At 42.5% G+C, this 13,251-nt stretch overlaps 1 protein-coding gene across 3 annotated transcripts in view; it reads right to left on the bottom strand.

Annotated features, from left to right (window-relative positions):
• The window catches only part of ncs1b (neuronal calcium sensor 1b), a 51,721-nt gene that overhangs the window by 36,135 nt on the left and 2,335 nt on the right, over window positions 1–13,251 (bottom strand). The window contains exons 2-3 of one of the 3 annotated variants that reach the window (XM_051654066.1): window positions 12,403–12,510; window positions 11,112–12,290 (exon numbers count right to left, since the gene is read on the bottom strand). In XM_051654066.1, the coding sequence (XP_051510026.1) occupies window positions 11,112–11,175 (64 nt within the window). In that variant the 5' untranslated portion in view covers window positions 11,176–12,290; window positions 12,403–12,510. The remainder of the gene's footprint in view (window positions 1–11,111; window positions 12,291–12,402; window positions 12,511–13,251) is intronic. The other 2 variants (XM_051654068.1, XM_051654069.1) reach the window with 2 other exon arrangements.

Here is a 13,251-nt window from a genome sequence, read left to right as displayed (position 1 = left end):
TAGTGTGTCTTTATTTTCCTCACGTGCAACTTCAATCCTTCGCTGTCATATGTCTGAAGAGCTAACAAAACTTATTGAAACATCAAAAGCCACAACATGTATGTTAGATCCAATAACAACTAAGCTCTTAAAAGAGGTACTCCCTGTAATTTCAGACCCTCTTCTTAATAGTATAGTCTCCTGTTTATGTCGAAATTACTAGAAAATGTAGTATCCTTCCAATTATGTTCATTTCTACAGAGAAACAGTATATATGAACAATTTCAGTTTGGATTCAGGCCACACCACAGTACAGAGACTTCACTTATCAGAGTTACTAATGACTTGCACTTATCATCTGATCACGGCTGCATTTCACTTCTAATGCTTTTAGATCTTAGTGCTGCCTTTTACACAATAGATCACGATATTCTCTTGAATAGGTGTAAAGGACCTTCACAGCAGGAGGACACAGGAGAGCGGTTTCTTCACAAGTAAGGCTTTAATTAATATACTCCAGCAATTTACAGCTTCTCAATAACTCATCAGCTTCACAATAATAATTCATCAGTTTCACAACATAACTCATCAGCTTCACAATAAGGTCTCTTGTCCATGACTCTCTCTGCTTCTTGTCGGTGGCATGGTCCTTTTATACCGCTCTCCCGAAGCACACTACAATTAGAAACAGGTGTTAATCACAATCTAGCCTAGGTGTATGCACCCTTACCGCTTTCTCTCTCTCCGGGCGGATGCTCGACCACGGCCCCGCTGCCACATAACCCCATCGCCCGACTCAGGCCAGGGATACATCCGGCCTGTCTACCACTCCCCCCATTTCTGGAAAGGAAGTTGGCAACAGCCATCTGTGCTCCCGGTCTGTGGACCACCTTGAACTTAAATGGCTGAAGAGCCAGATACCAATGGGTGATCTGCGCATTGGTATCCTTCATGCGGTGGAGCCACTGGAGTGGGGCATGGTCTGAACAGAGAGTGAAGGCCCGCCCCAGCAAGTAGTAATGGAGAATGAGTACCGCCCATTTGATGGCAAGACACTCCTTTTCAACGGTGCTGTACTTAGTCTCCCTCAGCAAGAGCTTGTGTCTAATGTACAGCACCGGGCGCTCCACCCCCTACACCACCTGTGAGAGCACCACCCCCAGCGCTCTGTCTGAAGCGTCCGTCTGTAAGACAAAAGGGAGAGAGAAATCGGGTGAATGTAAAAGCAGCCCCCCACAAAGTGCAGCTTTCACTTGTGTAAATGCCTGTTGACACTGCTCCATCCACTGGACCGGGTCTGGAGCTCCCTTTTTAGTGAGATCAGTCAGCGGGCTGGTGACGTCCGAATAATTAGCCACAAACCTCCTATAATAGCCAGCCAGCCCCAGGAACTGTCTCACCCCCTTTTTGGTTTTGGGCCTCAGGCAGGTCGCAATCGCCGCAGTCTTGTCAATTTGGAGACGCACCTGCCCGTGGCCCAAGTGGAGCCCCAGATACCATACCTCCACCCATCCAATCGTGCACTTCTTGGGGTCCCGCCCATCACAGCGACCACAGAACCGCCCTCAGATGCTGCATATACCTATTTATCATCTAAATAGGCAGCAGCGTAAGCCAAAAGCGGTCTGAGGATTTGGTCCATGAGACACTGAAATGTAGTCGGGGCCACAAACAAACCGAAAGGAAGCGTCACAAATTGGTGTAATCCAAATGGTGTGGAGAAGGCCGTTTTTTCACAGGATATTGGTGTCAAGGGGATCTGCCAATAACCCTTTGTCAAATCCAATATCGAATAAAATCAAGCAGTGCCCAACCGATCGAGCAACTCATCAACGTAAGGCATTGGGTAGGCATCAAATTTAGACACCGCGTTAACTTTTCTATAATCCACACAGAACTGCACACACCCATCACTCTTAGGAACTAGAACAACCGGGCTGGACCAATTGCTGTGGGATTCTTCTATTACCCCCATATCGAGCTTTGCATCCAAATCTTCCCGAACAATTTTATTTTTGTGCTCGGGCAATCAGTAGGGACGACTACGTACCACCACCCCAAGCTCGGTCTCGATATGGTGCTGGATGAGGTTTGTATGACCCGGCAGAGGAGAAAACACGTCTGCAAACTCCTGTTGCAACTTGGCAACCTCTGCGACTTGACACAGTGAGAGGTGGTCTCCGCAAGTGACCGGGGTGATATGATTGGGTTTTGTATTCACCTCCGGCCCGAGCTCCGCCCTCTCCAGAACTACCATAGCCAACATCACAGGGACCGCCTCCCTCCATAATTTCAGGAGGTTGAGGTGCACCCCCTCTATCGGTTCATTTTAACTTGTTGTGTGACCTCAAATGGTCCTTGCCACTTGGCGAGTAATTTGGAGCCCGATGTGGGGAGTAATACAAGCACTTTGTCTCCCAGTGCAAATTTCCGCAACTGAGCTCCCGTTATACAGTTGACTTTGACGTTCCTAAGCATGGAGCAAATTCTCCTGGTTAGTTGCCCCAAAGTGTGGAGTTTTGCTCTAAGATCAAGAACGTATTGAATTTCATTCTTACTGGTTGAAGGTCCCTCCTCCCAATACAGCAGCTCGAATGGGGAAAACCCAGTGGAGGCTTGCAGGACCTCTCATACTGTGAATAACAGGGGATCGAGCCATTTGTCCCAATTTCTAGCATCCTCGTGCACGAACTTACTAATCATGTTTTTAAGGGTTTGTTAAATCGCTCCACCAGGCTATCTGTTTGTGGATGGTAAACACTGGTGCGGATCGACTTAATACCCAACAATTCATAAAGCTTGTGGAGTGTCCGTGACATAAATGTTGTGCCTTGATCAGTGAGGATTTCTTTCAGAATCCTCACCACTGCATGCTGAGATGTTGCGTAGAGGCACTGCTTCCGGATATCGCGTTGCATAGTCCACCAGGACTAATACAAAGTGATGTCCACATGCTGACCATTCCAATGGCCTGACGAGGTCCATGCCAATTCTCTCAAAGGGGACCTCGATCAGCGGAAGGGGGCGCAATGGCGCTTTTGGGGTGGCCGGTGTATTCACCAGCTGACATTCGTGGCATGCTGCACACCACCTGCGAACATCGCCGCCAATGCCCGGCCAATAAAAACGGGCTATTAGTCGGTTCAGTGTTTTCCTCTCCCCTAAGTGACCCGCCATCAGATTATAATGAGCCGCCTGGAACAACATTTCCCGGCGGCTCTGTAGTATTAAGAGCTGGGTTGTATCTTCCTTTGTTCGAGCATCCTGCGTCACTCTATACAACCGCTCCTTTATTATTGCAGAATACGAATATGAAAGCATGATGTTCGGCTGGAGTTGTTGACCATCAATAACTGTCACTTGGTCGAAGGTGTGCCTGAGGGTTTCGTCTCTCGACTGCTCCAGAGGGAAATCCCCTTTGGGAAACCCCCTGATGATGAGAGGGGCTTCAGCCTCTCACCGCCTTACGTCACCATGACGTGGAGTTGACGAAGATGGCCCCGGCTGCGCCTCCCCTGCCAAAGCATCGCATATCTCACAGCTTTTGTGCAGGACCCATCCGCACACACTCCCATTAACACATTTTTGAATTCCAGCCAATTTGTTCCCAGAATCAGCAGATGGGTGAGGCGGGAACTAACCGTGGCCTCCACTCTATGCTTTGTTCACCGAAATTTAATAACAAGGGTCACCACAGGGTAGTTGTGAATATCCCCATGTACACACTTCACCCTCACCCTTTTAGCTGTGCCCAAAGCCTCATGTTAAACCAAGCATTGGTGGATAGTGGTCTGATTACAACCCATGTCCACCAAGGCTTGGTGTGTACTCCCCTTGACTCTGTACCCTCCAGCCCGATCGGGGGCAGCCTGTGGAGCGTCGGGGATCCGGACTACAGTCCCCAGCTCCATCACAGAACACTGATCCCGGAAGTGTTACGGATTCCCACAACGCCAGCAGGCCAGCCCAGGCACTACGACTGCACTTGAGGGGGCAGATACATCCGCCTGAGGGGGAGAGCGTGAAGGCACTGAAGTGGCCGGGAAAGGGACAAACCGGTGCAAGCAAGGAACCGGCTTTGGCGGCGGGTTTCAATGCCTCCAGGGTGCAGGAACAGGGCCTGTAGAGAGGACAGAGTGAGAGGGGAGGGAGGAGTGGGAAGAGATGGGAGGAAACACAGGGGGAGGAGAGAGAGAGGGAGAGGGCTCTTCCGCCCTTGGGCATGCCACCATATGGTCCTCCGCCAACTGGACCGCTTCCTCCAGCGACGCCGGGCGATGGCACTGGACCCATTCCGCCATCCCTTCTGGAAGCCGGCGGATCAGTTGTTCCAGCACCACTTGGTCGACCACTCCCTCGACCTCACGGTCCCCCGCCAGCAGCCATTTCCGACAGGTATCATGGAGCCGCTGAGAGAAGGCGAACAGGCGGCCAGATCCTTCCAGCTTCATCGTGAGGAATACTTGTTGGTATTGCTCTGGGCTCTGGCTGAGAGAAGGCGAACGGGCGGCCAGATCCTTCCAGCTTCATCATGAGGAATACTTGTTGGTATTGCTCTGGGCTCCAGCCGACCCGCTGCAGGATGGTCTTCTTCAGGTCACTGTAGACCAGGAGATTAGCTGCCGGCAGTTGTTGTGCTGCAAACTGGGATTCCCCGGACAGCAAAGGGATGAGCCGGGTCGCCCACTGAGCCCATCCCGCCCAGCCCGGTACAATTGTGGTGAGAAGAATAGCAGGTGGTTTTAATGTTGTGGCTAATCGGTGTATATATATTTTTTTAGCTTCATGGCTCTGCGTGCTTGATTTTCATTGGCTGCTCACCACATGACTTCATATTCAAGTAGTGGAGCATTATACACTATGATAATTCCTTTGTAGTCTGCACTAAAAGATCAATCATGTTTTATATTCTCTATCTAGATTCTTAGGGTAAGAAATCAGAGTTTTTCTGAAAATCAGATTTTCTGTGAAATCTGTCAACTCAGACTGGCCAAAAATCTGCAGAATGGAGTCAACTAGTCTTAAAATCATGTGGTGTAAACCAGCCTTTATGTGGAACATTAAAGGATATGTGTTCTCAGACGAACTCGCAAGCCACTGTGAAACAGCTTCTCTCATAGCACTCATGAACGTGCAATAGATGTCAAGATTTTCTCTGAAAAATTACTTTTAGGTTGTTTCTCACCAAAACCTTGTATGCCTCCATTCTAACACTTAGGATATGACACAAGGGGTCACATGGATTCCTTTTATGATCATTTTGTGTCCTTTTTTAAGCTCTAAAGTGAGGCACTATCCACTGCAATTGTATTGAAAAGGCGGCCTGTGATTTTCTCCTTTTAAGTACCCCATAAGAAAGTCATACAGGTTTAGAATGTATGTTAAAGGAGAGTAGAAAATGACAGAATTTTTTTTTGTTTTGTTTTTTGTGCAGTCTCCCTTTAAAATGATCTTTAAATGACACCCAATGAAACGTCTATAGTGTTTATAGATATCTTTGTTTTGTTTCTTGTTTTTGGTCATGTCTTTTTTATTTTGAAATTATTGTTTCTAACTCGTCATTACTTTGTTCATTTTACCCTGTCGTAATTGTGTGCAGTCTGTCAGTAGCTATTTTTGAAACCAAAGACAACTACATTTTATCCTCTCTGCCCAGTCAGTCCATGACAGTAAGACAGCATTTTTGTATAAAGATACACTGGCAGCCAAACGTTTAGAATAATGTACAGATTTTGCACTTATGGAAAGAAATTGGTACTTTTATTCACCAAAGTGGCATTCAACTGATCATAATGTATTGTCCAGACATTAATAGCATGAACATTTACTATTACAATAAAAAAAATAAAAATAAAAAAAAATCAGAACTTAAACTACTTTAAAGAGTTCTCATCAAACATCCTCCACGTGCAGCAATGACAGCTTTGCAGATCCTTGGCATTCTAGCTGTCAGTTTGTCCAGATACTCAGGTGACATTTCACCCCACGCTTACTGTAGCACTTGCCATTGATGTGGCTGTCTTGTCTGGCACTTCTCACGCACCTTACAGTCTAGCTGATCCCACAAAAGCTCAATGGGGTTAAGATCCATAACACTCTTTTCCAATTATCTGTTGTCCAATGTCTGTGTTTCTTTGCCCACTCTAACCTTTTCTTTTTGTTTTTCTGTTTTAAAAGTGGCTTTTTCTTTGCAATTCTTCCCATAAACCCTGCACCCCTGAGTCTTCTCTTTACTGTTGTACATGAAACTGGTGTTGAGCGGGTAGAATTCAATGAAGCTGTCAGCTGAGGACATGTGAGGCGTCAATTTCTCAAACTAGAGACTCTGATGTACCTATCCTCTTGTTTAGTTGTACATCTGGGCCTTACACATCTCTTTCTGTCCTTGTTAGAGCCAGTTGTCCTTTGACTTTGAAGACTGTCACCATTGTATTAAATTTTTTTTGGCAATTTCAGCCTTTTTAGCCTTCATTCCTCAAAACAATGATTGACTGAGTTTCTAGAGAAAGCTGTTTCTTTTTTGCCATTTTTGAACTAATATTGACCTTAAGACATGCCAGTCTATTGCATACTGTGGCAACTCAAAAACAATGTTAAGCTTCATTTAACAAACCAAATAGCTTTCAGCTGTGTTTGATATGATGGCAAGTGATTTTCTAGTACCAAACTAGCAATTTAGCATGATTACTCAAGGATAAGGTGTTGGAGTGATGGCTGCTGGAAATGGGGCCTCTATAGATTTGATCAAAAATTACTTTTTCAAATAGTGATGGTGCTGTAGCGATAATTAAGCAAATATTAATAACTACAATGCTTATTTTTTGCAAGAAATATAAAAACAAGTCAAATAAAATGGATATATTGAAATAAATTAATATACTTCTTTCAACTGCTCTTTCAAAATGCATTTTTATTCTTTCAACCACCCGCTAAACCGCATAGGATTGTCATATATTACAGGCTGCAAAGGATGTATTTATGCTGCCTACAAAAAAAAAAATCAACCAGATGGAGGCATCTTAGTATGCAGGATGTTAAGCAAACATTGGTTTCGGACAAGCCTTGTCTACATACCTCCGGAAACTGTCTGAGAAGGGAGCATGTTTCTGGTTTTGGACACATTCAGTGGGTGTAGACCATCCTGTGTCTTTAGCTGCTTGCCATCTCTTGCTTTTATTTTGCTGTAACATTTGGTAAGTCCTGTTTCTTAATTTTCCTCATTGTTTTTAGAGTTTTGCATCTTTCCTTGTAAACTAAAGCTGCAAAATATCAACCTCAGCTGAGTTTATTGTTACCCTAGCATTCTCAAAGAAGTTAAAAAGTGACACTGGCAATGCACATACTGTAGCAAAGCCTACTTATAAAATTAAATCAAACATTTGCATGTTCAATATGCATAAATGCATCAGGTTATGTATTAAACATTAGGAAATCATAGGGATTTGTGATGGCTTCTTGTTTAATATCTAAATCACTCACACTACCCTCCTTACATTTAATGAATGACTTTTTCTGTTTCTGCAGCCAAGCTCTTTTTGTACCTCTAATTGCTTGGAAACCACACAGTAGCAAGATCTTTTCAGAGACTCTGATGCCTCATTGCAAAGGCACAGGAAGTCATTGTGGATTGTTCTGGTGGAGATAAACAAATCATTTGTGTTTCAAGCTTTGGGAAAAAATGCTTTAGAAAAGTGTGACAGAGGGAAATGACTGGCTCCTCCAGACATACTTAAGACAGTTACTCACAGCACAATAACTGTGGGCAATTCAGAGTTCACATTCTCATACTGGAAAAGAGAAATGGCTATTTCATTCGGACTATATGGCCGCTAATGTTCTCTATATGGCCGCTAATGTTCTAAAGGGAACCAAAAATGTCAATTGTATGCAAATCCTCTAAATGTGAAAGTAACTGAAAGGGCAAAAGTTCCACTGCTCCAAGCGGATAGGGATCCCTCCAAACGAAATTGCCATTGGGGCCTATTACTTAACACATTAGTGAAATGAGAGCTGCCTGGCACTGAACTGGCAGTGCTATATAGCCTTTTGTTTGAATTCGCCTCATTAAATCATTCAGGCCTCCAATGCATGATGCTATTCCACTTTGAGGCTAAAATTCACTCTAGAGCTGCTACAGTAGCTCTCATTCAATCAATATCCAGAGATATGACCACGATTAAAATGAAAATGCCATCAGCCAATGTTACATAACCAGACAGAAGACAAAGTCTCATATTTTTAGTTAAATGCCATTGCTAATCTTCACAGTGAATAGGCGAGGCAGTGTGCTGATTGGGGAGCTTTTGATCAAGGCCTGCCTGGAAGAATGAAAAACTGAGGAAAGAGTGTCTTCTGCCTACATTAAAAATCCAGTCTGTATTCACACAGGCTTCCCTGTATACTCACCACGTAAAAAAACTCAATCATGTAGCCCACTCAAGAGTAATAAACACTTGCAGCAGCAAGCCTCCACAGCATAAAAGCAAGTTAAGCTGTCCTTAAATTGCTATAAACTTATGCAAAATATGTTTAGATTGAATCAAAAGCCACTTTGATGTGAGAGATTGCAATGCAGAGAGACAAAGAAGCTATATTTAAATTGAAATCATGTTTAAATGCCTTAAAATATGATACAATAAAGATATTATACACTTAAATGTGATTACCTGAAATTTTTCCCTTAAGGAGCTATTTCTACTTGATCTAACCCTTAAACCTGAATAAATTGGTGTAACCTAATTTAGTCAGGTTGATTCACTTATGTTAAATCATTTTTTTCCTTGAATCTAACCAGTTAATTAGATCAAAACTTTGGCAGGTAACCTAAAATGTGCTTTATGTTGTAGCATCTGGATTAATTGGTTTTATTCAAGTCATGTTATTTAATCTGACTAAAACAGCCCAACAAATTTTAGGGGTTAGTTCAAGTTGAAATAGATCCTTGAGGTAACAATTGCAGGATACCACTTTTTCAGTGTTTATGGAACATTTATTTTTATACAAAAGTTAGTTTTAGTCCTCTAATTTGATTGGACAAGTGTGTTTTAAGAGTGCTGATATTTCGGAAAACAGCACTGGAACATTTTGCTATTGCACTCCTCTTGTCTGTGTTCACAGCCTTCCAGACAGGTAAGTCTTTGAGCTGGTTACATTAAATGGATGATACAGTTTTTTTGGTACTATTTTTGTTGGCGAAGCAAAAATAGACAAAATAACTCGCCATATTTTGTCTTAAGTTAATCAATATGAAATATGTTCTTGCTAAAACCTAAGAAATATTACACTCTTATGCTGCTTTAATGAATTTCAGCACTGCTGTGATTACCTGTGATGTCTGCAACAGAATTAGCACTATGCTGATATTCAGTATCAGTACAACAGCACTCTTGCTTGTGTGATATTGATTAAACTTAACTCAAATGTATATGGACAAAGCTATGGGCTTGAGCTCACAGAGAGTTGAAAGACGTGGTGGAACAAAAGTAAGAGAAACTGATAAAGGCTACAAACGGGGATGAGGGGGGAAAAAAAACAAAAGAGGAAAAAGAGGGGTCGGTAAGAGGGGTACATGGTTAGAAAGAGAAATGCAATGTCCTTCCTTGCTCATCAGAGCTGATAAGGCCTTAATTACAGTATTCCATTCCATGCTCACAGAGAGATAATTAAATGGGAGAGAGTCACTAAAAGAAAGAAAGAAAGAAACTGAGAGGGGAGACTGTGAGACTAAGAGAGGCAGGGCAAGAATGACAGGGCAATGGAGCACATCCCAGCACTGAGCCACATTTTCCTGCATGCTGCAATTTCCTGCCCAGCGCCTTTCCATTGAGCGCCAACCACAGAGCCCAACACGCAGCAGAAACCAAAGGATGAATTCAAACTAGCACTGCCCACTTTACTGTATGCACTGCTTATTAACATAGACACTATTTACTCACACAGCCTTGGTTGGTTTTCAATTATGATGATTTCTGGAAAAAAATTTTTTATCTTAGGTCTCCTAAATCATCTTTTACTGCAGAGCAGCAGCCAAGTTAATTGTTTTTCTGTGCATATTAGTACAGCTAATGTAACTAGTCACATACAAACAAAATTACATAAGTGTGCAGCTGCACAGCATATAATAATCGTTATCCTTTCAAGTCCTACCAACACTAATAAGTATCAATATGCTAAAATTATTATTATGAGGTTAGTCTATACTGGCAGAGAAATATTAAACGAAGCTGCGCAAAATTTGAAGAGAAGTCCCCAGAGCTCAGTTTAATTAAATCCCTTCTGTTTAAAAGAGAAATGTTATTTTCTGGCTTACCCTGCTAAAAAAAAAACAGCTTAAACCAAACAAAATGTTTTGTATACTTTTATTTATTTATTTATTTATTTTTTCATGTAAGGCCTTCTTAGTTCACTGCAATTAATTTCAAAGGTAATAGTCAATAAAAAGAATCCAGAATGGTTACATGATGATCTACAGTGAATTGTGTGCTTAGGATTTGAAGACACTGTTGTCATTATACTGCACTACTTTTAGAATTGAGACTTAATGTGTTTACATACTGTATATAGCCTACGCATCCATGGAAACCCAATCTGCTTCACTGGCAGAGAGCAAGCCACTTTCAGATATCTCTCTAGGCAACCACCAGCCTGATTGCAGATCTCAAGACCTGCCAATTTGCATATTCATAAAGCTTGTGTACCAATTGGAGGACTTTTAAAACATGCTGATTAGGACCCCTTCCAGACTTCTGCTAATCACAATTTGTGATGCTGTGGGAATTGTGATTTCTTGTGAAAATATGTATGTTTTTTTTTATGTATGAGCTGCATCTTGTATTTTCTGTTCTACTCCATACTTGTTTTCAAACAGTATATTTCTCATCTCTAAATTAGTACATCTGCTGGACCCAGACAGAAAACAAATAAATAAATAATGGGGTTTAATAGCCAACATGGCTTTTTATTCAAAAGATAAAAATAAAAATAAAAATCAACAAAAGGAAAGCAAACAGTAATGCTGATTAACATGAAGAGAAAATTAACACTATGAAAGGCATAGCAGTCACACAATGAGAGTGTATAAAAAAAAAAAAAAAAGCGTTTCTTGCATAGAGTTAAAAAGTGTCATTACTTACAGTACGTCTTCCTGGTCAGTTCCTCCACCACCTCTGGTTTGAGCTTGCTGTTTGACTTCCCCATACTGTACTCTCCACTTAACTCTGTCCTCCTCCAGAAAGCTCAAGTGGTCCAGTGTGAGACTGACTTGTTCCAGTCCACTCACCAGCTCGCTTTCCCTTCAGGCAGTATATGGGGGCAAATCACAGACAGAGACCCAAGCACACCAACAAAGTGATGGATCAGCACTGACAACAACCCCAAGGAAATCCATCCATTACAAATATTCCTCTTCTGCTCTCCTTTGGACTTTCAAGGCAGTTGTAATAACTATAAAGTCACTATTATGATCCCTCTTGTCCAGTAGGTCTCATAGCAATTCGTCTTCAATTATGGTTGTCTCAGAAGAGTCCATTTGAACTGTTGCTCCTCAAATAAAAGGCCATTTGTTTGTCCGTTTGCTTAAGCATAAGGCTCTGATCCTCTCTTTCGTTGGATTCTTCAGTAGGAAAGCGTGGCTTTGAAATGTCTTATCAGAGCGCCATTGGTTACAGTAGATACTCACAGCTTTCTGTTTGCTCACTCGCTCACACTTGAGCGCCAATTCACTCTGCTTCTCCTCCCACCCTCCCTCTTCTCTTTTTCTCTCCCTCTTTTTACTCCCTCACTGCTTCTACCTTGTTAGCTCTGAGTGACTCTTAAAGGAGATTCCTTGTTCTTGTCAACTTGGCAGCTAAGATAAGGGGTTTGGTAAACTTAATGAAAAGTGCAGGCTTGGTCCTTGTTGATTTCTTACGTTGTGCACTCCGAGATGCCCAAATCAGTGTTTCTGGTAGCAGATGACAGGATATATGGTAGCATTAATGAGGTATTTTTGAGTGCAAATATTATAAAGATAGAAAGAGAGAGGCTGGATGAAGGTCACTTCTATTATCTAGATGCAGTGTATAGGGCTGCTCACATTCGCCAACACTGACAATATGATGAACCCATAGGTAACCAATATTTAATTGTCACAGTCTGCTGATGGCTCTCTTTCTTATGCCTTACTGCAGCCTCTCCAATGCAGACACAGGACATTCAATCTCCCCAAGTAACTGCTGTTTGCTTATCTGCAGGCCTGTTCTTCCTTAACTCTGTAGTTTAAAGCAGCAACTCCTGTTTGCCCAGGTCTGGTTGTCCAGAGATACCTCTAAACACTGTGGGGACACATAGCAACAAGGTTAGAATTCACTGAAAGATAAATTCCTTTAATCCAACAATATTGATAGAGCCAATGAGAAATGAGCACTGGCCAGGGGAACCACTGACCACAGACTGCTGCTTGCTTATCTCCTGGCCTGTTCTTCCTCACCTCTGTAGTTTAAAGCAGCAACTCCTGTTTGCCCAGGTCTGGTTGTCCAGAGATACCTCTAAACACTGTGGGCACAAACAGCAACAAGGCTAGAATGCATTGAAAGATAAGTGCCTTTAATCCAGCAATCTTGATAGAGCCACTGAGAAATGAGCACTGGCCAGGAGAATTGCAGACTACACATTCTCCATGCAGATGTCTCACACTGGACTTTCATGAGAATGATTTTCTCCCAGTGCTTATGTACAGCTGGCACAATACACTGTGCTCTTGCCAACACAGCAAGTGGATCGATATCCTCAGAACCTGAATCAAACTAAATTAGTCAAATCATATTTCAAGTAGTCAGAAGATTCTATTTTGGGCTATAGAGTTTGCTTGTTTACTTGCCCTTCCAACAGACACAAATGTATCTTTATTTGCTCTATTTGAGTCTCTGCGATAAATCACCATTCATTAAAGAATAAATAAAATAGATTTTCTGAACCATTTGGTATGGATAAAGCCTGTTGCACACTGTACATTTGCTTGTCTGATTTTAGGATATGGTCCCAGTGACATCTTGTGTACAGCCATGGCGCACTGTGAGTCATTATGTCAGATTGTGCGATTACTATAATACACATTGTAACAAAGACTTTGATCCCAGTCATCCCGATTGAGCGCTGACTGGGTTTTTTCTCTCAACTGGCCAAAGTAGAAGCAGTCACACTGCGCGACTGCGACGCAAAATATTTGAGATTGCCAGAACTTCACTGGAGGTACAGACCAGATATTGTTGCACACGTGTATATAGAAAAATCTGC

Source organism: Myxocyprinus asiaticus, chromosome 24 (genome assembly GCF_019703515.2).
Source record: "Myxocyprinus asiaticus isolate MX2 ecotype Aquarium Trade chromosome 24, UBuf_Myxa_2, whole genome shotgun sequence".
Classification (NCBI taxonomy): Eukaryota; Metazoa; Chordata; class Actinopteri; order Cypriniformes; family Catostomidae; genus Myxocyprinus; species Myxocyprinus asiaticus.
This window is presented reverse-complemented; position numbering and strand designations above follow the sequence as displayed.